This window comes from Liolophura sinensis, chromosome 1, assembly GCF_032854445.1.
Source record: "Liolophura sinensis isolate JHLJ2023 chromosome 1, CUHK_Ljap_v2, whole genome shotgun sequence".
NCBI lineage: Eukaryota > Metazoa > Mollusca > Polyplacophora > Chitonida > Chitonidae > Liolophura > Liolophura sinensis.
This window is the reverse complement of record NC_088295.1, coordinates 47,358,049-47,385,498: the sequence shown is the minus strand read 5'-3', so window position 1 is coordinate 47,385,498 and position 27,450 is coordinate 47,358,049. Positions and strand designations below refer to the sequence as shown.

The 27,450-nt window shown below is 38.8% G+C and overlaps 1 protein-coding gene across 1 annotated transcript; it reads left to right on the top strand.

The window, feature by feature from the left end:
* Nucleotides 1-417: 417 nt before the first annotated feature.
* LOC135474917 (NADPH oxidase 4-like) lies at nucleotides 418-21,570 on the top strand. The gene is made up of 18 exons (XM_064754606.1): nucleotides 418-839; nucleotides 1,760-1,855; nucleotides 5,631-5,744; nucleotides 6,344-6,428; nucleotides 6,750-6,847; nucleotides 8,813-8,840; nucleotides 9,793-9,865; nucleotides 10,499-10,579; nucleotides 11,047-11,227; nucleotides 12,436-12,600; nucleotides 12,970-13,032; nucleotides 13,378-13,438; nucleotides 14,787-14,853; nucleotides 15,669-15,794; nucleotides 16,540-16,651; nucleotides 16,960-17,022; nucleotides 18,119-18,213; nucleotides 20,600-21,570. The coding sequence occupies exons 1-18, from the start codon at nucleotides 786-788 to the stop codon at nucleotides 20,715-20,717; spliced, it is 1,680 nt and encodes a 559-aa protein (XP_064610676.1). The 5' UTR covers nucleotides 418-785; the 3' UTR covers nucleotides 20,718-21,570.
* The last annotated feature ends 5,880 nt before the right edge of the window (nucleotides 21,571-27,450 follow it).

Sequence of the window (27,450 nt, the reverse complement as noted above, 5' to 3'; positions counted from 1 at the left end):
ACTTACAGTGAATTTACATGTGCTCAAAATAATGTGACAAAAGTTCGGAAAATCTATTGCGCTATATTTAGGTAAGATAAAAAAAATAAGAAAGTAATATATAGTATTTTCCGCAACGTGTCACTTTTTACTTTACACTTTAATGAAGGTCAGCATATATATTTTGTAGTGTATATTTCTGTAATGAACTTTATGAGCTGTTAGAGATTGGGTGGGGTACGTGCACACTGGCCCAGCTACGCAGACTTAAGGAAGAGACAGTCCACCTCTCTATAGTAAGAACACATGCGTGTGTAGGGGTTAAGGAAATGCTGGTGGGATGAGGTAATTTTAACCGTTGCCAGCTGATGAAGTTATAAACACCGCTCAGTACTAACCCAGTGTGCCGTGCGCGTTTGAAGCGACAGAAGGATCTGATTCAAGCAGTGCGGTTATGTGCGGGAACAGCCATGTGAGCAGCACAGCTAAAGCGCACATAGGCTCCCAGACTGGATTAGTTTTCAAAACAAAAGCAGTCTACTCCAGGGAGACTTATGTGCTCCCAAACCACCTAATCTGTACGCCAGTTACATCAAGTAAGACCACTATCATCGGAATCCACAATTTTATCCTTTAGCTGAGGTTAGGCAAGAATCACTTCTCTCGCCTAGCCTATTCATTTATAAGATGACTTAGCCTAACTGCGTACCCTGACTAAGGCTGGTCAAGCGCCACATGTGCCTCTCTGGTATACTGGTCAGTCCAAGTACAGTAAGGCGATTGAGGCGAAACCTGTGTTAAGGGAAATGGCCACATCTTCCAGATGGTCTCGGTACGCGGCAACAAAGTATTCCCTTGTGGTAAGTATATGTATTTAAAGCTTACTTTCTTCTTGAGATTGTGAAGTTCTTTGTAGAAATGTTGCTGATAATAGCCCTAACGTGAATAGTAGCATATAAATATAACTTAATTAAATCCACTCCGGATCCACAGGTCTGTTTCTTTTTCTTGGGCTACAAGCACGCCAATTCATATATAGAACAAAGCGAACAAAGCATATAGCCTTGTGTTCCGGATAGGAAACTCTATTTATCTTTGTTTATTAGCTAGCCGTGTAGTATGTCTAAACAAAGCTGGACTAACTCTACCTTTACTGTAATCACATTTAATGCATGCTATGAATTTCATCGTAAGGGCGCTGATTTATGATCGGCTCATACCTTGCTGAATATTTAGCGCCATAGGTTGAATCCTAATTGGTGTTTCCGCATCGTAGGTTTGTTGTAAATATTTACTTGGTACATGCGCATATAGAAAACAACCACAGGGCAACGTTGTTTGCTGGTTTGTGAGCTCTCCTGGAAGTTTTATTTTCTTGAAATATGTACCTTTCTTGGCTATGATAAACTTAAGTAATTAATCTTTGCATTGTTTTCATTATTACTGCTTATTAAATGTGAGTAAAGCACAGCGTAGAAAGTAAGTCTGAGTCAGTTTAATTCGCAGGTAATATATCGTCAGTAATATCACTGCATTTCTACCTAACTTATGCTTCATCCATCGCACTAGGTGATATATAAATTGCTTTCATTTAAAGCATTTATATGAACGGCAAGAATGAAACCCTAACTGACATAAATATTAACGAGACCAGATTTCGCCGGTTAGATGTCCCCATTTGCCAACTATCACACTGTTGGTGCAGTTCAGGTTTGACTCTCTATGCAGTAGTCATTTATATTTATACAGTGAAATCTAGTATTGATTAATCCTCTTTAAGGTTCTGTGGTTGTCAGGATGTGGAGTGTTGTTTTGGCGGACTTACAGATACTACAAGTACGAGCCAAGCTTCTACTATGTTCACCAAATACTTGGGGTAAGTGTCAAGAATGACGACTGGGTCATTTACGCTAGCAATGTCCTCTAAAACTGATATATATATATATATATATATATATATATATATATATATATATATATATATATATATATATATATTACTTGTGTTCTTTTACTTCCTGATCCTGCGATAATAGGAACACATTCGTTTAAGTTTTTCGCGCCATCCAAGAAGGAGATAAATGGGCAGATGTCTGATGCGAACGCGCGAGTTAGGGTATTGGGTCATTCAGTTTATTTCCTTTCTACACTAACTAAGCCGACACTCTGTTTATACTCCAGGGAAATGAGTGTATTAGCGAAGGCGACCGCAGGTTATCTGAAAATGATAGCAAGGCCGTGTCTTTACACGCCTTATCGTGCAACTGGCATCTGGCAGCAATAAAAAGACAATGGACGCCACATATAGATGATAAATGTCACCACTAATGCCCTGGTCCAGTGCAGTGGCATATTAAGTCCTCATAAAAATAATCGCTCCATAGCCATTCGTGCAATGTCTGAACAAAACGTTACGGAACGCATGGTCAAACTGGCATTAAGCTATAATCATTTCTTCATACCAGACCCATGGTACTATAAAACATGTTATAACCCTTTGGTTAATTGCATATGTCGTTTCTGTATACGTAAGGCTATCGCTTACCAGCCAAACAAGATATGACATATATGGATTTAATCGGCAATTTTCAGGAGAGAACGTTGTGACCGTTTTTACGAGCGTAAATCAACAGAAAAAAGCTGAACGTTTATTGTACGGAAGTAATGGATTTCTTGTGACAGAGAATAGGAACGTATGAGTACGAAATCCCCCAGACGAGGCTGCATGAATAACAGTATTGGGGGATTATTAGAGGACTGCGTGGTAATGTATTGATCAACACTGAGGTGCTTACATGTCAAGCTTGCGAGGACAACTGCGACGGTAATCTGTGTATAATATATGAATTCCCAAGAAAAGCTCTGAAAAAACACATGAATTGCAAACACTGACGATAGGGACATGCCCCGTGTTTACAAATGGAGGCAACTATTATCTGGTGAGTGCAAAGGTCACCACAAAGAATATTTATTGTTAGGGTTTTCACTTTTCTTTTCTTGGTTCTGCTAGTGGAAGGTCTCGCTGTAACTAAGACACAATGTATATGGTAAGAGATGATTTATTATTGGCTACCCTAGCACAATTGTATTTACCAAGGCAGATGCGGTAGACTACATGTAAACATAACCCATGAGCATGGCATTTCCATATTAGAATACACTTGGGCACCGTGCCAGGGCTATCTCAAGAAATTGACGGGGATGTCCTCTCGAAGGAAAGCGAATAGATTAATTGGTAAAGCAGAACAGACAGGCGACATATGTTCTCAGCACATATACTTAGCCGGATGAGTTGCATCAAGTGCACGAGGAAATATTTCCACTGCACATATATAGACATGGTTGAGTTTAAATCTGGCATGCCATATTACTAAAAAGAATGAAATCGTACTAAAAAGTCGATGTTATTCTGCTAACGCCGTTGACATAAACCCTTTACTTGATGGCAGTGAAGTTTAAGTGCAAAACTGAATACATCTTGCCTGATCGACGGCACGTCCGCCGTATTAAGTTGTCTCTCTACTTCAAATATCCAAGATAACAAACACTTGCCAGTCGTGTTACTTGGATTACTCGCTTGTGAAGTCACGTTTAAAAAAGGGAACTACACTTGTTTTGACTTCAAGCTTTCAACATCTCAGAGGAATGTCGCGATGTATATGTTTTGACGCCCAAAATACCCTTTTGATAGATATTTGAGAGAAACGCTTCTGAGCTAGTGAATTTTGCTTTGCCTTTAAACCTGCAACGAATTGTATAATTGCTTTATACGATTTCAAGATGTCTATGATAACTTCAGCATACTTCAGTTCTGTAGACCTCATGCTGGCTTTCTCCCCGGCCATATGTGGCAAGGTCTGATTGCAACCTGCGGGATGGTCGTGGGTTTCCCGCGGACTGCCCAGTTTCCTCCCACTAAGCAGATGACCACCGTTGTATACATGAAATATTCTTGAGTACGGCGTAAAACACTAATGAAATAAGTAAATAAATTCTGTAGACAAGTTGTCCTGTTCTTGGTAAATTCTGATGAATATTTTTTGTTCGAATGAAAAGTCTCCTTTGTGTGTGAATATCGATTCTAAATAGTTATTGATTTGATTGGGTGTGTAAGGCATAATCAATTTGTCACCTCAATGACAGGGGCTTTGTCTATGGGTGGAGGTAACCGAAAACACTGTCCATACTTACGTCAGAAAATCGGCCTAACATAAAGTCAAAACTAAATCAGCGTGTGCATTAAGAAACATTCCGAACCCAGATTTTAATCAGAGATCAACAGTTTGCTCACATTTAGTATAATTACATTAATATGCAGTAACCTGATAAATCTTACGAAGTTGTTGGGGTTTTTTATCGCAAAAGACAAGAATTTTAACTTATGTACGATGGCGTGGTTGGATTAAACATTAGTATCCCACCGATCTTTGGCGAGTTACCGTTGAACTCACCCACGTGTGTTTGACATTGATGGAAGGCTGCAAGGAACTTCATGTAAGGCCAAACAAAAATCGCTGTCGTCCGTTTTATGCTGTCAATTCCCCGAGAACAAATAAAGCAGGGAAACCTGACACTTCCCTGTTCGATTTATCCTCATTTAGCATTAATGAACTACAATCGGTGAACCAGTTGTATCTCATTTGAAAGCTCTCTGGCGTCAGCTTGTTCGTAAAGTAAACAACCCGACGGTGGTTATAGCTCCCTTATCGATGTACAAAGTCAGCCATGTCGTGATGACACCCACATGTAGATATGTAGCAATTACATGTACTATTGACAATAAATATCTAATAAGTACCTAATAATAATATTAATAAACTTTATTTAGACTCAGTGCCCCATTCAGAAAGTATATATACCTTTTTACATATATGTACAAATTTAAAATGTACGATTAATAAATCAGTGTAGAACTGAAGAAAAAAATATGCGTTGATAAATATATAAGGTGTGCATTATATCACAAACTTGTAATAAAAGACATTTATCACACAGATTGCAGTTGACTTTACTACAAGCCTTTAGAAGATACTACTTCCATCGTCTGGTGTGGCAAACTTCAAAGTGATCGGGCGTTAAACCATAATCATTCATTTAAAGTGATCGAAATCCGAGATTCCCAGAGTATACAAGTACAAGATATCCATGAATGGAGCTTGTGTAAATTTCCATGGCTATAATACAGTGTGGGCTGGCAGATATGCACACGCATTGTCTTGTGTATTGATTTATTTATTTATTTATTTATTTATTTGATTGGTGTTTTACGCCGTACTCAAGAATATTTCACATATACAACGGCGATCAGCATTATGATGGTAGGAAACCGGGCACAGCCCGGGGGAAACCCACGACCATCCGCAAGCTGCTGACAGACCTTTCCACGTACAGCCGGAGATTAAGCCAGCATAAACTAAACTTGAACTCACATTGGTTCTTGTGTGTTGAAAAGAAACAAACGTGCTGATGAGGGCATATTGTTCAGGGAAGATTTGTACCTGAATCAGTCAGCTTTGTAAATCAGTTTGGTAGAGCCAGTCAAGAAACGGCATATCTTTGTGGTTTGTAAAGTCTGTCATTCATATTCGTTTTCTCAGCAAGGCTAAATCTATTGTGTGATAAGCTTTATGATATACCCATGTATGTTACAGTCCTGTCTGTGCTTATCCCGAGCGTCCGCAGCCGTGTTAAACCTTACCTGTGGAATGGCAGTGTTGCCGGTGTGCCGAGTGACAGTTACCACCCTCCGGCACTTCAACGCTAAGGTAAGACTCTGACGGATGACTTTTTCTGTCTCTTATAGTGGCCTTCAAAGCTAATGTTCGACTCTAATGTATCTGATTAGCAGTAAAACTTCACACCGTGACGATGCCTCAAAATGCATCAGTGTATGAAGCGTTGAAAAGCAGATTTATATTTCTTACTTCAGCGACAAGTGAATTCAGATTACAGGTTCCAAAATAAATGTATTTATTTATTTATGTATTTATTTATTTGATTGATATTTTACACCGGAATATTTCACTTATACGACGGCGGTCAGCATTCTGGTGCGAGGAAACCGGACAGAGCCCGGGGGAAACCCACAACCATCCCCGGCTTGCAGGCAGACCTTCCCAAGTGCGAACGGAGAGGAAGCCAGCATGAGCTGGACTTGAACTCACAACGACCGCATTGGTGGGAGGCTCCTGGATCATTACACCGCGCTGACGTGCTAGTTCACTGGGCCACGGAGGGCCCCAAAATAAATGTATTAAGGGTCAATATTAACTCGCACTATTATTGACACATTGGTAAAGATAAGAGTAGAACATCTAAGAATTCGACGAAGACAAATAGCATTAAGCAAGTTTCTCATTTTCAGATGAAACTACGGACGATGAGAATGCTACTAGATTGTTGTAAAGGATTTCATATTTGTTGTGCCTATCTTATTGTTGGAACGTCCAGTAAGTAGCGAAACGATTTCTTTACACTGATTTCAGGAAATGATACATTAATGAACCTTAAATATATTCGGTACGTTAAATTGTTAAAGTACCGCAGATGTCACATCCCTAACCATGAAATGTTTAAAGGCAAATTTTAACTGGTTTAAAACACGAAAACAATCTTTAATAACAAAAGATAAACCATAATATATGTGGAAAGCTATATTTATGTTTATCTTAACGATTTTAGTGTAAATTGAGACAAATTCTCTGTCAGTAAATGTATTCGTTTTTGTGTAAGTTCCTGACTATAATATGTGTTTTATTTCTTATTTTCAGTGGTACACTTTAGTGCTCATATGTGGAACGCGCGCAACTTCTCCATGTACTATAATCACGTGATTCGTGACGTGAACGCCGCCCTATACCAGGACCAGGTCTGTACTCGTACATTACATGCAGAATACGTAAACGAAACAGGTATGCATGAAGATCCCTGTGAAAGGAACAAAACATATTATTAGACTATCAACGTCGTATTTTACATTTTCAACTTGTGTATTTTCTTCCAGTTAAAATAAACGTCTTTCCTAAGCATAATGAACATGTAGGTCTTGGCCCCTAGAGCATTGTAACAGAGTAATGCGAAGACAGTTGAGACAGTTGGGAATATTAAGATGACTTGTACATGCTCTCATGCTAATCGCTTTAATATAATTAAAGACGTACAGAAAAGACAGTAAAACCAGAGCGGCGAAGACATTGTGATAGCTGGCAATTTTATCTCTGTTAAGGTTTTATCTTAAAGCCACTCCAACTTCATTTTGCTGAACAAAATACGTCGTATATGCCAGTCTGATGGTAGTGTCGTATGCGCAAGGTTTTATCTAGTGACTTAATGGGGTTCAAGTTTGGATCAGTGTGGGCCCTAGCTTACATATGCGTGAACCAGTGTTACGTCGTGAAATTCTCGGTTTGTGTCCCTCTGTGAGCCAATCAAAACAGTGACCTTTTCGTAATAACCGGAAGATTTCCCCAGGGTAGTTCTTATCGTGTTCACACACTATGTGTTAACTATTGTAAGCGCTGTGGGTTTATTTCTGTCCAGAAAGTGGGACAAAAGAAACCCAACTCATATCTACACTGAATGAAGTACTAACCTTATGGTCTGACTGGCATGCCGAACCCCCGCGAGCAATCCCAGAGGTAACACTGACAGGAAACCTTGCCTCTTCATAATGTAAGGAACACATCCTATTGTCTTTCACTGGTAGTGAAACGACGTTAAATAGGGGCCACATGTGTCTCGGCTTATCTTGCCCGCAGACTCCTGTTTATGAAAGAAGCCCATTGTCTTATGTTCACTGGACAATTAAAACCATCTGCGTCCAGTGCAAATGCTTCTGCTCTTCGTTATCTAGGGGCCGTATACGTACCCTGTTTTGCATCGAGATTATAACACAAGCCGTGTAGGTGACTTGTTTGTTTGTCATGGCGAATTAGGAAACAGTTCCTAGCGGAATAAAGGCTGTGAAAACGGCGCAGACAGATTTTTTCCGTTTCCTCTCATTTCGCCGCATGCGTAGGGTGGAAACCCACATTTCAATTTGATACAGAGACATTGTATCATGTGTTACAGCCACTACCCGACCGAACACATGTGCTGACATTTTTGTGGTTAGGTCCAATGCCTTACTTAGAATTTCCCTTTGAGGTATATAACTCTATCGGAATATTAAGTACGACATGTGTGCTAGATGCTCAGTGTGCTTTAGTCCAAGGATTTGTTATCATTCGCCCGGAGATTTGGTATTCTGACATTTATGTAAGCGCAATATAAGTAGGGCAGCTTTATACAACTGTTTGGTTTCTGCAAGGCAAGATTTAGGCCAGAGGACACTGACTCGGTTTGCGCAGGACTCGCGAAGCATCGGCATTCCCGTGAAAAACCTTGAAAAATAGACACATACACCCATATGTAGCAAGGCCCACCATAATGCTGGCTACCGTCGCATAACTGAAATATTCTTGAGTACCGCGAAAAACATCAATCAAACAAATAAGTAGATATGTAACAATGTATGAATTAAGGAACTTGATACTTTTGACATTTGAGGTGTTTGGGATAATCTGGTGCATGGAGTAGTCAAGCCCAACCCGTGGTCGAATTAATTCGGGGTAAAAAAAATAGAGATTCGATTTCGGCATTGTTGCCAACTTATTTAACCAAGAAATAAATAGACTTCATTTTAATTTCGGCTAGGAAAAGAAAAGAGTTATTACAATCATGGTTCATGCAATTGTTTTGCAAAAAAAAAAAACATGCCAGTTTTACTTTATTTAAAAGTCAGGTTGTCATTATGATAAAGAGCTTCTAAACACAGGAAATTTTCCTTTTCCAGGACCCTTTATGGATACTTTTACAAACAGGTAAGACCAATGAGTTTTCTTTGTTAGATAAGATATTTCAGTGCAATTTACTCTTCGTGATCGTCGTGTTTATTGATACAGATAGCCGAGAAACCTCGCAGGGAACACCCGTTAATCACTGTGGCGAATATTAAGCCAGTCAGTTAAGTTAAACGATGTGGGTACATAATGAGAAACCACATGTGGCTACATATTGAAAGACGACATACACATCAGTCAGACGCAAAACTGAGATTCACCAAGGCTAGTCTAACTGTTCATGTAAATGCTTAAATAGTAGCAAATTACATAATCCCTAGCGCTATGACTTCATCTCTTTCATTGGAGTTTTCCAAGCACTAGGTTATGAATGAATGCCTATAAGCCAAAAGAACTATTCTTCTGGCAGTGAGCCGCGTTGTGCGGCAGAAACTGCAAAATGTCACCGGGTAAAGACTTTGCTTACTTGAACTGTAAGTACTTTACAAAAAATGTGTTTATGAACAAGTGTGCCCTCTGTGGAAACGTCTGGTATTGATTGCAAAGATTGCAACGTGGCGGAAGATGTATACAGTGTACGGTTTTTGTGTACCTACATGTTTGAGTAAGATGTTTGGTGAGTCGCGCAGTCACTACATTCTTCCTTGGGGGGCGATATTTTTAGCTTCGCTAATTCGTATGCTTAGCATCTGCTTTTCACAATGACCATCTGAGATGGGAGATCAAATGCTAAGCACATGGATTAGTTACGTCATGAGTCTTCTGAGTTTCTGAAAAAATGAAGGGCTCCCATTACTAAAATGCCACGTTAGGCTCCGAATAAGATCTCATGTACATTCCCTATTGCGCCGTTCCCACCTGCTCACGCTGATAAGCCTGTCATCACACAATATATTTATATAGTCTTTCCATGCCTTTATTTATATCAGCACACGCTAATTTTATTAATTTGATTTTCTGTTTTTTTTTTCAGTGCCAGGAGTGACTGGTTTCCTCATGATGATTCTGCTTTCCTTAATTGTCAGTTCCAGCGTCACTAATATAAGGTAATATGAGGGGAATGTGCCAACAAACAACAATGTCCAAGCACTCAGTCACATCAGGGCTACAAAGTGCATGGGGGCAGCGCCTGCACTAAACGCGATTCTGCGGGTCATTAGTACAGCTTTGCTTTCAATATAAAAGACTGCAGCTAAGAGAGTAAAACCAGAGCAGCGATGATAGTGTGACCTGTGAAACACAGTCCCTGGTCATTTTACCTAAGTTAATGTTTTGTTCATGTAAATGCTTAAATAGTAGCAAATTAAACGCCCCTTAGTACCATGGCTTGTTTAAATTATTTTTTTCTCTTCAGTTTTTACGGCGCACTGAAGCATTATTGTGGGAGCCCACTGGAAGCCTTTCGCACATACAAAGTCAGTGGGGTTGAGAGTTCCGCCATCTAATGAGAAAACAATAAAAGAAAATAAAATAATGGGAATGTTATCCAAATTGAAAAAAATTATAAAGCTTAACTGTAAAGTAAAGCTTTGAAGACTTGTGCCTGGTAGCTGTCTTGCTCCAAGACGTGGTGCCAGATGTGTTAGTATCAACACCTCTGTTTTTGCTTGTCCTTTACAGTGAAAAATGACAGTGGTGGACTGATGCTGCTCATGCATGATGTCACTTCTCTATTCCAGAAACGTCAACTATGATCTATTCTGGTACTGTCATCGTCTGTTTGTGCTGTTTTACGTCCTTCTGCTGGTTCATGCCCTCAAGTAAGTAGTCCGACTAGTACCTTTCGCTGCAAGCAGCCTCGACAAGACAAACTAAATATAAAAGACTGGCATAGAGAGCAACCACGACAGTGCGATATTTGGCAAATGATCCGGTGAAATTTGTCCTCTTGTCAGTATACCTGTAAGCTTTCTCTATTTCAAGCGCTATAGTATGGAACCCTAAAGGAAAAAAGGATAATGATGTAAGCCCTTAAAAACAGCTGTAACAATACTGATTTATTTGTATAATGGAGACGTGTGTTATATGGAGATAATTATTAATATCTCAAGAACGGCTTGTTTAATAAAACCTACTCGATATGAAACCGAAACATTTCCATTATCATAGTCGACATATTCTGTGTTTACTGGTTTATTTTAACGAAAAGAGCTTGGCCTACTCGGACTTCAATTAATCACATATGATTTTACGGACTAGCTAATTGAAATGCTATTATCATTTCTAGGGGACCAATCAGAAAACAGATCAACGTGAACTCCCATACGCCTGGATGTCCGATTAAAAATATAACTTCCGGTAACATGACATTACTCCCAGAAACACGACAAGAACCAATACCGGAAGCAGAATACAACTTTGGGACAGCATGTGACGATAATCCACGTTTTACACAGATCGGCTGCTATGTAAGCGGCGTTCTATCTTCTTACATAACTGAGACATGATTTATCTTAAAATTTATACAAACAATTCTGATTAACAGAGGAGAACCTAATTTTAATATTTGAATTTCATTTTGCTTTCGGTAGATTGAAAACTAAAAAACATATTGCTAAATGATTTGTTAATATTTCACATACTGGAAACATCTCGCAGGGCTGGAAGGTGGCATAAATCCGTCTCGACAAAAACTTGATAAATTTGGAAGGAAATGAAATGATAACTGAAAAACAGTATGTATTATTTATGGTAAAACGACGTGCCCTTTAGTCGTAGACTTAGTTTAGTCATTGTCGCAGTAAACAACATCAAAGAACACGGTATCTTTGATGTAGCAGTATGTTGACTATGTTTCATCGCGTAGACTGATTAAACCCGATAGCGTTACTACGTATCAAATAAAAATTGATTTGTAGAGAGTTAACGTTTTACCATTTAATTTCCGTTATATTATTAGTGACGTCATCTTGTCAGCTTCATATCCGTTTTCTTTGAATGTTATACCTATTTCTCTGAATATTCTTTTGAAGGTGATTCATTTAATTTCCTTGGCTCCGAATTGGAGGACTTCTTCAGTCAGCGTATCAGTCAAGTATCACCAAATCTGTCTTTGAATATTACTTTGAGAATAATTCATGTAGCTTACTAGGTGCTTAATACAAGGATGACGTCATGTTGTCATAAAGTTGACGATAAAAGTACAAGAGCGTTGTGTTTAGACCTAACGTTATTTCTCGTTTCTCGTTATTGTCATATTCAAGTTTGCTTGTGTTCACCGTTTAGTCTTGTTTGCGATCACATTTCAGTCTTAGTTGTGCTCAAAATTTTGTCTTGGTTGCGTTCATATTTCAGTTTTGGCTGTGTTCATATTTCAGTCTCGCTTTTTTTCACATTTTAGTCTTGGTTGTGTTCACATTTCAGCCTTGATTGTGTTCATATTTAAGTTCCGATTGTGTTCATCTTTCAGTCCCGGTTGTGTTCATGTTTAAGCTTTGGTTGTGTTCAAATTTCAGTTTCGGTTGTGCTCCAATTTCAGCCTTGGTTGTGTTCACATTTCAGTCTCGGTTGTGCTCCAATCCCAGCCTTGGTTATGTTCAGATTTCAGTCTTCGTTGTGCTCACATTTTAGTCTCGGTTGTGCTCACATTTCAGCCTTAGTTGTGTTCACATTTCAGTCTTGGTTGTGGGTGAGCGGACCGCTGCTGGTGTACGTCTGTGACACTGTCTACCGATTCACGCGGCGACTGACCCAGGTAAAACTGGTAGCCGTGAAGAACCACCCCTGTGATGTTGTAGAACTGCAGTTAGAGAGACCAGGATTCGCAGCTAAACCTGGACAGGTAATAAATCAAAACAAACGAATGAGTTCCAAAATTTACCTTTAGTACCTGTATAGGTAATAATATACTTGCTGTGTTCACATTAACACCTCCCTAAATAAAACCCGTGGCATCCGTGGTTAGCGTGCTGGTGCAGCTGATCGACCCTGGAGCCTCTGAACAATGTGAGTTCCATTCCAGGTCTGCTTGATCCTCTCTTACTTACAAGAGAACTGGAAAACGATTCAAAATGTTCTCGTTCGTCTTTTAATTCTTTTTAAAATAATCTGTTGATAAGCTTGATTAAGTACATTTATATTGTTTTCTTCATAATTGTTTTTACTGAAGTAATTTCGAAAACAGATCTCCACTTTCACATCACATTTTCAGTTTATACTTCTCCAGTGTCCCAGGATTTCGACTTTTGAGTGGCATCCATTTTCCTTGACAATGGTAAGTGATTTAGGGACGGTGTCTGAAAAAAGATTTTCAAGGAAACTTTTCTATAAATAACAATGTTTGGTTTCTTCCGAATTTTTGCAAGTGTGAAATGTGACATTAATGCGGCCGATAAATTTTTCACGATGCTGTTTCGTTCATAAAGATTTCCTCAATGAATCAAGCGTAAATTCCACATAAATTGTAGCCGCAGGTTTATTTTCTGATGCCGATGGCCATTTTATGCGAATTATATCTCGTAACAGCACTTTAATCTGCTTTACAAAAACTACGATCAATCTTTTTCACGCAAAGTCATCTTTGTAAATTTCACATCGGAATTATCTTCTTTTTTTCAAGTGCCCAGTGTCCGAAAGGCCCAGCTTTTCCGTACATATCAGAGCACGTGGTGACTGGTCAGGTGATTTGGTAACTATGGAGTGCATTAACAGAATTTCATATTAACATCGATTTATTCGATTATTGTATAACGCCATACTGAAGAAGTTTACATATTAATCAATTAGAAAGAACCATGTATCGTTTTTGTCGCGCATTTATTCGAAATCGTAACATTTTCCGACTAAATATGTCGTTTCAAGCTTTGTAAAAAAACGCAAAAATACTTTAATGTAACGCCTGAAGAAGTTTACACATTAGTAAATTAGAAAGCACACATGACTTTGAGCCATGTATCGTTTCTGTCTGTCGCGCATTTATTCGAAATCGTAACATTTCCCGACTAAGTATGTCGTTTCAAGCTCTGTAAAAACGCAAAAATACTTTAATGTAACGCTACATTGCTATGTAAAAACGCAAAAATGCTTTAAAGTGATGCTACATTGCTATGTAAAAACGCAAAAAACGCTTTAATGTAATGCTACATTGCTATGTAAAAACGCAAAAATGCTTTAATGTAATGCTACATTTCTTGTGAACTATCTCTTTGCTTTACGAGCAAAATATAAACTGTGATGTATTACAAAATTGTACACAGACAGGGTTAGACGGAGGTCAACAAGAGTGGTTTGGATGAAATTTTGAATAGCACCCCAAACAATTACCAAACATATAATTGTCCTAATGTATATGATGGCCTCCGAGTGCGCGAAAATTAGAATCAAACGTGTTTAGAGACGTATTTATTACTATTGACCATTAGGCTAGGGAGCGTTGGTACAGGAGAGGTAAGTCTCATTTATTGAAGAACGTTGTGGGCGATTTATTTACGTCGTACTGAAGAGTATTTCACTCATAGGTGCCATCATTATGGTGGGAGGAAACCTGTGCAAGAGTTAACCAATCATCCGCAGACTACTGGCAGACCTTCCCACATACGACTGAAGAGAAAGGCAGCATGAGTTATTTAATCGGCCACGGAAGCCGCTTGTTGATGGTTTACCACATGACATGATTCATGTAGTGTAATGTGAACAGGGAAGCAATATATAAACAGATTGAAGTTCATGAAAAATGTTAATCCCGAGAATTTGGTCCTGCGACGATTTGGTTTTATAAAGTGTTAAAAAAGCAGCCCGACTGTCTTTCTAGAAGACTGTAATTTACATATGCTACCATGCTGCATGCAATACTACATCTATAGTCTATACGGTCTTCAGTGGAATGTAGCTGTAATGATATTGACAAATACAGTGTGTTGTTTGACAGATGGAAACCATTAAAGTTTCATCAAACTGGTTAAAAATTCTTTCAAAATACTTAATATTGTTTACATAGAGACATACAGATTGCTTTATTGATTATTGCAGAAAAGTTGAGAAAACTGTTATTAAATTCACACGACAGATTAGAGAATGAAGCCGTGGAAAACATGCGGTAAGTTTCTTTGGCCGAGTGCTTAGATTTACTAGCTTTATATATAATATTTTCTCTCAAAGAAGCGAAAAAGGCAAAATGATAAACCGTTAACGGAAACAAAAACATTAAAATCGTATTTTCGTTGAGGCAAATCAGCAGGATATTTCTCTAAATTCATGTCATATTACGCGAGAAATTGCTATAGTTTATTTGTTACCGTAGAGGACCTATATGTAAACATTCACGCTTCTGTCAAGGCAACAAATTGGGTTGGGAATTCGGCTTAACTGCAAATGTCAGGTCATTTCAGCATCTGAGTACTTCTCAGTCCATTATCAGTTACCCACATTGTATTTCTGAATACGATCAATGGAAGATTCGCCGTACCTATCATAATCATTAAGAAAAATCATAATACTGCATCAATCTATCAAAATACCTTTCACCGGGAGTCCTCGTTGCCCTTATTCCGGCTCGCCCATGTGTATATATCTTAACAGAAAATATAAACAGATTGGTACCGTTAGTACGGCCATAAGGATTTTTCATACTGCTAGGTCTGTGAACAGTTATATATTTGATTAACGTATAATCAAGACTTTTTCACATAAGGCGGTGGTTAGGATTATGGATGTTAAGATGAATGCCGTTGGTAAACCATGTCCAAGTAACATGACAGAAACATGACAAAACCTAGTTCGAACACGCGACCTCATTGGTCAAAAGCCTCTTACAGTTACAGCGAGAGTACGTAAAGAGATTACTATATTTTATGTCCTTTTTGCACGCGAGTTGTCTCCCATGGAATCATTCCATTTTATTTGACTTTCCAGACATTGTTTACGAGTAGATGGTCCATTCTGCAGCCCAATGGAGGACGTTAGGAAATATAGGGTGCTACTGTGTATAGCGGGAGGTATAGGGGTAACACCTTTTATATCTCTGCTCACTGCAATAAGGTAGGCGCCATGTTTATTGGATGTTATGATCAAGTTATACTGACGAGGAAGTGAAACTATACATGTTAACTTCAAGCAGTTATTAGATGTCACCTTTTCGTACATTTGACCATGTCAGTGAAAATTAAAATTTGGACATTCCATGATATATTTCCAAAAATATATAGTAATCATATTCCCAGAAAATGCCTGTTTGGGGAAATATGAAGTCATTCAGTCAAAAGCATGTGCCGAGCGTTCAGTTAAACTCTTCAACAAACACCAGGTGCATGTTTTCGCCTTGTATAATTGGTATATTTAAGCCATGTTTTGGTAAACGAAACCTTGTTTCTAACTTCCGTAACATTCTAGTCAAAATTTTTAGTAATTTAGTGCTAAGTCTGGAAGTCATCTTCCCATACTTTTAAACTGTAAAACTCCGAGCGAATTGCCTCGTTTGTCATTTGACATACTTGGTCCACATGCATGTGTTCAACTTTGTCAGTATAGATACCGATATTGTTTGGTGCTTACAGTTTCTCATCGAAGGGAAACAGCTCCATTTAAAACTTCCATCATGTATGGCATATGCATTCGATTATTTGTGAATTTTAATATATGTCCTCGTTTTGGAAATATTAGCTTGAATATACGCACAATCGGTTTAATGTCATGTCCATGTTTATATTTGCTTAAGCAGACATGGTTACAGTTTGAAAACGCACCTGTTCCGATCATACCTCAATGAGCTGTCATTTTTTTAAAGGGATTCTAAAAAATGGACCCGTAAACTTCACAGAGTATGTTTGGTCTGGATGTGCCGGGAATATGAATCTTTTGGATGCTTTCAGGAACTGATAGAAAGCTGCCATGCTCAGGTAAGTACAAGCGTCTTGAAAATAATGTGTTAAATTTAACATAATATTATTTTTTCTGGGTGATGCAATATCCCGTTACACTAACAAACATATTTGTCATACTAGTTTCTGGCCATAATATTATCTATTCTGCCATCACTCAGAAATTCTGTCATTTTAATAGATTAGGTTTTTGTCCCATTACCTACATTTACTTCCGTTATTCTTCTTTCACAAACAGTGTAATAAAATATGCGCATCTACCCAAATATAGGCAATGGGTAAATTACTTCGCTTACTTAGGTTTTGATTGCTATGTTTGCTTTCAGTGCTGGCAAGACAATCGACCAGACCTCTTTGATATACGATTTCATTGCACTGGCCATGCACTTGTGAGTATTTCTCAATACCGTGGAACACATCTCGCCGCCATACTAATGAATATAATTAAATACGCACAGGGTAGCCGAGCAGCCTCTCGTCAATTTTGCTCATGCTGCTTACTCTCCTGTCGTATGTCTGAAGGTCGTTCAGCAGCTTGCGTTTGGTTGTGGGTTTCCCCCGGGCTCTGCCCGGTTTCCTCCCACCAAGCTGCTGACCGCCGTCGTATAGGTGAAATATTCTGCAATAGGACGTAAAACTGCAGTCAAGTAAGTAAATAAATAACTGAAGCCGTACAGCATACAGCGGATAAAACTAGAGTAGCAATGTAGTGTGATAGCTGGCAAATTGTCACATGAACATAGCAGGTGAAATACGTCCTCTTTTTAATTTATCTCAGTTAGAGTTTTATTCTAACTGTTCATATTTACTTAAATAGCGGCATATCCCCTCCCCCCCCCCAGTGCCATGGCTTAAGCAGAATTGGGTAAAAAAAATGCAGTGATGTTAATTGCAATTTATAACATACTATATCATTATACAATACTCAGGGTGGGTCTTGGTCGCAACCGCGTGGTTAAGACGCTTGACTTTCTTTTGCTAGACATGGGTTTGATCCGATTCTAGGAGAGAGAATATTCAAGATACCCTTCCTGGGTCATCTGGGTGTTCTGGGTGCCTTGGTGTCATGAACGGGTCGATCGGCTTGTTATGTTTTGTTGCCTTCCTAGCTCCACCCTTAAACCTGGCCGTATTCGAATGAGAGTTCGAACATTCTTGAGAGTGACATGAAAGTATTGAATAAGTAACCTAGTAAGCTAAAAACGGCTGCATGCAATTTACTGGAAATGTTTCAAACATTTAAGGTCTTTAATTTGTCTGTAGCTCTTAACGAATGTCTTCAGTGGCCAGAGACATTAATTTCAAGCCAGATTAGGTTAGCTCAAATGCCACAACCATTCTTTTCAAATATTTTTCGACTGATTTGCGTGTTGTTCCATCAGACGAATTCTATAGACATGCATCGCAATGCAGAATTAGTTAAGTTTCAGTTTGCCCTTGTTGGCTTTGACGTTCTTGCATTATTCTAATCGTTTCTTATTACAGACAAGGCATCAAAACGACTTCGTCAAAAAGCGTTTATGCCACGGGCGTCCAAATTGGAAGGATATTTTTTCACATATGAAAACTATACATAAAAGGTTAGTATACAGAGATAAAGGGAGCTCAAAGAAGATGGTTTTTGCGTCATGCTACTTGTATCTTCTACAGTAACAATCAGAATTACCCTAGCAATAAAGCCTAATAAGCAAATGGCTGGACAAAGATGTTCACTAGTAATTAGAAATTGTTGCAGGGGACTTCGTAGCCGAGTGGTTAGCGTGCTAGCACAACATGATGACTCTGTCATCGTTGGCATCTTAGTTACCCATATGGTTGCTATTAGTTCAAGTCTAGCATGTGCTGCCTTCCTCTCCAGTCGTACGAGTGAAGCAACCTGCGCATAGTCGTCGGTTTCCCCCGGACACTGTCCGGTTTCCTCCCGTCATGCATGACGCTTGCCACGGTCGTTTAAGTAAATATTCTTGAGTACGGCCTAAAGCACCAATCGTTAAAGATAGGAATATTTCATGATGGGTTAAACACTAGGTAAACAATCATTCCCGTCGGTCCATCTAACCACAAAACCTTTTCGTTAACGATCACTGTAATCACATCTGCTGGTCCAATCAATGTCAAACTTTGTGTACATTACGCAACCTCCAAGGAGGGAAATGTTGTAATTTTTGCACACTTGATGCAAATCGATTACCATATAACGAGAAATTCGTGTCCTGATTATTTGTCAACTCAGCAGATTGGACGCATCTCAGATACCTGAACGAGGATTTCATTTAAAATAATGTTGAGAGCATTTTACTGCGATCTACTGGTGAAATGAATCTCAGACTTTCACAAACACCATCTAATGAGGCAAACATTGGAAAATTCGAAAATTTCACACACAGTAGTACATTAACGGGCTAATCCATTACACTCACGATAGGGTTCGTTTACTCTGATCTTCAGGCCCAATTAGTACCAAGGTTGGTATCAAGTCCTTTATCATTTGTTACATCATGTCTGTTGTGTAGCGAATCCAGTCAACATCACAAGTTGTCAACGCAAAACCTAGTGTGTCAAAGATATTCCGTCAAACGCTTCCACTAAGGCTCTTAAATACGTACAATGAGTATAGCTCTCTTGGAAGTCAATGTGGACGGGGTATCAAGGATATCCTGCACACAAAAGTGTCTAAGTGCGGTTAACCTGGTGCTGCATATTCGTCGTGTTGATTATGTGAGCAGTTGCAATCAAAAACGCAACTCACACGTTAATTACACACAACTTATGAACTAACTTTTACGCTAAACAATTCGGATATTGATTTAATTCATTCGCCTTGAGACCAACACTGAAAACTGTTGAATATTTCTCCTAGCATCCTTTTTTCGCAGTAGTTTCTTACTTTACATACTTAGACCTTTGGTGATTCGTGCTGAACATTGTTTTGGAAATTGGTTGTGAGGTTGTTGACGAGAAGGACCATTTTGGTTCACGGCTCACCCGACCAGTAAACTTGGGGACACCTTAAATTCTGCAGATAATATACATATCAGTTACCGTATTAAATTTATTTATTATTTATTTGATTGGTGTTTTACGCCGTACTCAAGAGTATTTCACTTACACGACGGCGGCCAGCATTATGGTGGGTGGAAACCAGGCAGAGCCCGGGGGAAACCCACGACCATCCGCAGGTTGCTGGCAGACCTTCCCACTTTCGGCCGGAGAGGAAGCCAGCATGAACTGGACTTGAACTCACAGCGACCGCATTGGTGAAAGACTCCTGGGTCATTGCGCTGCGCTAGCGCGCTAACCCACTGAGCCACGGAGGTCCCTACCGTATTAAACAAAACAGCATTACCAAAGCCGTTTTTTGGATTTGCAGTATGAAGTATATTTCTTTAAAATCTGTCTTATTACCATCTAGATGACTATAAATTTACTGCAGGCGTTGATTTGGCGACTAATCCTACTCATACCGATACCTGTATTCTTTAACCAATGCAACAATATGGCTTCGTAAGTTCCACATACGAACAAGTGCAACCTCAGCTAAACAGAGATGCATATTTTTGACCAACAACAACTTGTAAAGAAGCATGTTATACGATTAGGACACCACTTTCTGACGTCATTGGAAATTTCCATGTATCGGGTACAATTTCTTACTGTGTATACTTAGTTGTTTGAGGGTTTGTGTTGAACCAGTTCTTGGTTACGGCGTAAAAACTCAAATCAAATAGATACATAAACACACTATAAAGGTTATTTTATCAGGTAACTCAAAATGAACTACAACCAAAGATCAAAGTTGCTCAGAATAAAATGAGTGTAACTCCGAACATTGACATCATTTTCACATTATACATTTCTGACGATGTTTACATGGCGTGCCTAAATAGACTGTGAATAAAAAAAGGGAGTTAATCCAATATTACCCTCAATTTATCTCAGTTAGCTATGTTGTTTGTATCCCTACAGGTTCGACACAGGGGTATTTTGCTGCGGCCCTCGTGGTCTGGTGACCGATGTCAAGTACTGGTGCCACGAGCTCAGTTCACAGCCAAACAGATTCTTTTTCTACCACGAATCCTACTGAAAATGGAAAATCTGAAATGCAAAAATAATTTTAGTCAGCTAAAAATATGTTTAGGTCTGCTATTATTTCAGTTAAGTCGTGCAATGATATAAAATAACAAAACTTTGATGTTCAAGAATGTAATTTAATTATGGGTTAACATGAGTTCCTCAGTTATCTGATAGGGCGTCAGGAAAGAGCCTCAAAAGTCCTTTCAGTCACGTGTTTTTCCGTTACTTCACGACCGTTTACTGAGCAAGTTATAAGCCGTTATCGATTGAGATTTGAATGTATTAACTGCAATGCGACTTTCATGAATTATTCGGATGGTATGTTTAAAAAGTGAAGCATCAGTAGCAATCTCTTTCATTTCTTTATTTTGTTATGTATAATTTCTTAGTCTTCTTTTTGTCTCCAATTCGTTGGAGCAGTTTTCCTGTTCGCTTGGTCTAAAGGGTACCTTTACCCAGCGCGATTGCGTCTTGGGTCCCTGTTGAATTGACCATATTCCTGTTATTATACACGAGTAATACTTTATTTTCTTTTTTTTTGCTCATCAAATGTCATCGCAAAGGCAGGACTGAGCAATAGATATAGTTTATAGTCCTGAATTGTTTGGACGGTGAAAGATTCCCATTTTCTAACTACGTCTTTATGGGGTTGATGGCTTTGAGAAATAGAACACCCGGAAACTAATGTTAACAATGCTTTAAAATTTGCTCACAAACCCAGGGACAGATTTAAGTGTGAGTTTCCACTCTTTTTGTTGAGTTGACACAAAAGAAGTCTAATGCATTGACAAAGGGTACGTTGGTACCCGGATGAATACACTGTATGTATATACCTTACTAAATACATGTCTTCCTACAAGTAACCTGTATCTGTGTCTGTATAATGCAGAACTGAGTTGCGTGGCGCACATATGACTTTTTTCGGAGTTAAACTGAAAATTTCTCAACTCTTCTGTCATCTGTATGTCCAGTGCCAGCCAAACACAAATTGTTTTTAATAACGAGGCTGGATGTTAAAAAATCAAACAATCTGAACTGTTGTTTTACTACCATGACGTTGAATTTGATGTTTATTTGTTACACTAACAAAAACAAAAGTACGACTTCTGCTGCATTTTTTTCAGATTTCATTGAGACTAAATTAATAGATATTTATAGGTTGCCTGTGCAACCGTTTTCAAAAACATGAAAAAAACGACGGCTTACCTGTACAAAGACAAATGCTGGATTTTATTACTTTTGGTTCACTTCCAAATGGCGGCGTAATACATGTATTTTTTATAATCACAACAGGTGTGAAATTCCCTATGGATAATAGATGCTGGCCAATTGCAATAGCCATTTAATATATATAAGCGAAATCCCGAAGATATTGTCCTCAGTAAAATGTCCATGGGATTTGTTTTATTGATGAAATATCAACCATAAGGTGTGCATACCGATCTTAAAATCAAATGTATTGCAGAATAAGCCAGCATACATATTAAGAAATCATTCTGTCTCAAATGTTTTCTTTCCAATCCATGTTTATCCTCCAGTGTTCATCAAAAGATGATCAAATTAAACAACTGGTGTCAATTTTAACTTCTCTCAATTGATCACCAAATTATAATGTTTGGGAAGAGAGGTGTCAATTCATGTCTTCGCTTATTTTCACATAGACGACGGCGGCTGGTATTATGGTTGGAGAAAACCGGGAAGAGCCTGGGGTAAACCCACAGCTATCCGCAGGTTGCTGCCAACCTTTCACGTACGACTGGAGAGGAAGTTGTGAGCTTGACTGACAACGATTGCATTGGTGGTGTCTCACTTAAGATGAAAAGATGTTGTAAATACATGCAGAGGCAATATAGGCAATGACAAGACACATGCTACACTGCATGTGTAGTGTCGGACAAACTGAAAAGGATCAGTATAACCTCAGTTGTTGCCAAGGCTGTGCAGTGTTCTTTCATTATTAATATCCAGATAAAAGACCACGGCATGGAGAGCAAAAAGCAGCGTAGCGGAGACAATGCGATAGTTGGCAAAGGTCACACATACATGTAACCGTTGAAATCCGGCCTTTTGGTTTGCTAGAATCTATGCGTGGAAACAGACAATCGTACACTAGTTGTCAACAAGAACGGGCGTCCCAGGTCAATAATGGCAAGGCCAATCCCTTACGTTTAACACAAACCATCACAGCAGTCAGCTTGAACGTTGGATGAAATCAATATTCAAAACGTGAACGATGCTACCAAAAGGTGCGATAACAATATTTGTATCTCAATTGTGCTTCATCCAGTGTGACTATCTGATTCAACCGTAGCCCCGGGTTAAGCGGAATTAGACAGATCATGAAGCAGAGTACCAGAGATTCTGAACACTCTGTCCATATTTACTTACACGAGAATTGTCCTCATTATTCTCTGTTGTAAATCCTTAGAAACTTCGAGAGAAGGCTTTTGATGGAATAATCTTGACAAATTAGTTTTTGTAGTAATGACTTGTCACACTGTTTGAATTCGTAACATAAAGTAAAGAAAACAACTGCTACATATGTAGATGCCATATTGCAGTTACAGTTAGAATAATTTACAATATCAAAATTAATATTATCCCTCTTGCCGTAAAGTCTGCCAGAGAGGAAACCGTTTTGGTCTTCGTACAAATATACATGTAGGTGCAGATAAGATGTACCATCTGGAGAGTCGTTTCTTTTAAATTGAGCGAAGGTAGATATGTATCTTTTCACAGCCTTTGCTATATATGAATTGCCTTCACACCACTTTCCATGAATCTTATTTATCTCCTCATGCCCCACTACACTGCAGTTTCGCTGAGGGTGAACTTGCATTAAAGCGCCAGCATCTCTCCTCTAATATGAAAGAACCTGGTGTTATCGTTTAACTCTCAGGCAACCCTATTATTCGCAGGCAAATAGCCCGTTTAGATTTTCTTTTATTGTCGACAGTGAATTGGCCTTTCTCTGTCACTGCCTTTGGTGTAAAGGCTAAACAATTCACCAAAAGACAGCTAAATAAATTGGAAAAGTAGCGTGTTTGCGTGACAAAATAACAGGGCGGTGTTTTGGACGGGATAAAAGCGGACTGATGCAATTGAATAGTGTGAACAGTGTTGACGGTGCATTGGCCTTTCTCTATCACTGCCTTTGATATAAAAGCTAAACAATTCAACTATGAAAAAATAGCTGAATAAAATAGATATCGCGCATCACCAGCTTCTATTTGCACACCTCTATTAGTTCACTTTGTATCAACATTTTTTACATTTCCTTAGTCATATTTGTTTTGTTTTTCTCTCTAATATCCAGACTCGAACAAGCCATTTTCATTCTCATCACAATACAATGTCCGGACACGCCATCATTCTACAGGCTATGCAATTTCTGGGTCCACTTCCATGCGCCTCACAATGATAACGCCGTCTTCATGTTGATGTACCTTTTGTCTTATTTACCCAGGTGTACCACCTAGTAGGAACGTCAGAAGTTCACACAATTAAAGTACCTAATGTGGACAATGTTTGTAAACAATGGAAATCGAATCCACACGGATTTTAATGACAAGTAACTTTATGAACTTACCGAAAAATACTGCCTCGAATAGATGCCAAGCTAAATGTGTATAGCGCACGAACCTGTAGAAAACCTCTTGACATTACTATACACCGGTGGCATTTGTTAGTGGGCAATAAAGGAGACAGTCGATCAAATAAATGGTGGTGAGGGTGAATGTAATATAGAGCGTCGTCATTCATCTTAAAGGCCTAACAGCGAACCGATAATGGTGTACTTGTCAGTGTTAATGTGTTGTTTACATATTGGCCTAATACATAAGTCATTATGTGAGCACGTTGGTATTAGTGCCTAGAATTCAGTCACAGTTCTGCTTTGTGACATGTAGCAATGGTTGTCTTAGAAATGGGTCTTGATCTATTGAAATGTCAAATATAACACTATAGATATAAATTCTTATATTACGTCTTTCCTTCAATGTATTGAAACTAATGATACAAACAATAACTTGTCTAGTTTTAGTTTAAAACCACCCTGTTCATGCTACACCTTGGTTACGGTAAACCTTGGTATTTGAAGCAAAAATAGCACCTTCTAAAGAGTACTTCACTACAATATGGCAGTAATACTGTCGAAGTTGGGTTTATCATTCACTTTATCGAAAATCATGTTAAGTATTTCCGACTCGCATGATCAGTATTTCCTCGGGAAAATATGAATCATTTATCAGTTTATCAAATCCCATTCCTAAAAGAAAAATCAATAAATCAGCTGTCTGAAAGGGTGGATGTATACCATCTAAATACAGTAACAACGTGCCAAATTGTCAGCTGGCATTTCGTAAAAACGTAATGCCTCAAAGATCCGGTCAGGAAGAAACACTGAGGTCTCACATTATGCACCCGAATCGCAGAACATGACAAAACCTAAATCAGATTAAAAAGCCATTCAAATGGGACTAATTTAACAAAACAATGTTCGAAGCATACTTAGTGATATTGCAATGTATTATAAGTATATTCTCTGCAACCTACAAAGTTCAGTTCTCGGATTAAAGAGCTTATTTATTTATTGATTATTTATTTTAATTATTCATTTCATAGGTGTTTTACGGTGTACTCGCGAATATTCCACTTATACGATGACGGCCAGCATTATGGTGGGAGGAAACAGGTCAAAATCCGGGAGAAACCCGCGATCATCCGCAGGTTGCTGTAAGGCCTTCCCATGTACCGGCGGAGGGGAAGCCAGCATGAGCTGGACTTGAACTCACAGCATTGGTGAGAGGCTCTTGAGTTATTGGTCCGCGCTGGCGTGCTAATCACGTCGACCACGGAGTCGCCCAGAGTAAAGAAGAAAGACAAAACATATATTCAAATTATCGTTCAGAATATGTTAATTATCTTCCAACGTAGGACACAAGTAAACAAATCCTACATGTCAAATTTTTCATTCTAATCTTCATGTTAATATCCTTGGTAAAGCGATGTGCGCAACGCATGTCGGAAACGTGACGTATTTCTATATTTACCTACGTAGAGAACTTGAAATAAAGTGAAAAGGCTCAGTTGTAAAGCTAAAGAGACGCTTTATCGCTAATGTTCGCTTCATGCATCGACTACTAAGGTCACTTACAAAAGTGACAACCATGCTTGATATTTGGTCAAACGTTATCTTCTAACCAGTGAGAGAGGACATTGTGCAAATTATGTCAAACCTTCTCTCATAGTTCCCATTCTTCTTGATGTCTCATAATCCAGTATGAGGTATATAATTTCTTTCTGAAGACGTGCTAGTTAGAGTGCTTGTACCGAATCAATAAATTGAAAGAAAGACGTAATATAAGAATTTATATCTATAGTGTTATATTTGACATTTCAATAGATCAAGACCCATTTCTAAGACAACCATTGCCACATGTCACAAAGCAGAACTGTGACTGAATTCTAGGCACTAATACCAACGTGCTCACATAATGACTTATGTATTAGGCCAATATGTAAACAACACATTAACACTGACAAGTACACCATTATCGGTTCGCTGTTAGGCCTTTAAGATGAATTTCGACGCTCTATATTACATTCACCCTCACCACTATTTATTTGATCGACTGTCTTCTTTATTGCCCACTAACAAATGCCACTGGTGTATAGTAATGTCAAGAGGTTTTCTACAGGTTCGTGCGCTATACACATTTAGCTTGGCATCTATTCGAGGCAGTATTTTTCGGTAAGTTCATAAAGTTACTTGTCATTAAAATCCGTGTTGATTCCAAAAGCGTCTCACTATTGCGGGTGCTGTGCGGTCCTCTCTGATGGGATACGTGGGAACGTCTTCCAGATGGCTTTGCCTGGCTATGTCCACCACCATGCTGCCCACAGCGTATAGGTGAAATATTCTACAGTGTAGAATAGAAACACCAATAAACTAAACAAAATAAAGTCTTTAAATCAAATAATAATCATTGTTTTCACTTTAACGTACTCTGTCCAGGCCGAAAGGTAATCATGTTCATATTCCAACAATAAATGAAGGTGAGTAGTCAAAGGGTCGTTAGTTCAACAAATCATACAGGATACCAGATGTCACTTTGATACATCATGGTTGTTAGTAAACTTGCAGATCCTATAATTGTTTCATATGCGCATTACTATATGATCATAAACAGCTATCCTCTTCTTTATTACCTGGGGCCTCCGTGGCCCAGGTGTTTAGGGCGCCAGCACGGAGCAATGACCCAGGAACCTCTCACCAATGCGGTCGCTATGAGTTCAGTCCATGCGGGCTTCCTTTGCGAAGGTCTGCCAGCATCCTAGGGAGGACTGTGGGTTTCCCTTGGGCCCCGCTTTACTCCCACAAATATAATATGTTGGTCGCAGCGCATTGAGTAAAACCATGGCAGCGACGACCGTGTGATAGCTGGCAAGTGATCACACGTTACCGGTGAATTTGTCAATTTACCGCAGTTAGGGTTTTATTCTAAGTGTTAATGTAAATACTGAAATAGTACCAAATTACATGCCTCCTAGTACCATGGCTTAAGCAGAATTAGGAAAAAGAATTGCATTGATGTTAATTCCAATATTTTAAACGTTACTTGACTGAATTACTCAAAATGCTGTGCCGAGCAGTGCGTATACAAATAGTTTTTGTTCTCCTTACCGCCAGCCTCCTCTTTTCTGAACATATTGCACTCAACAAATCGATCGCCGTGAGTTCA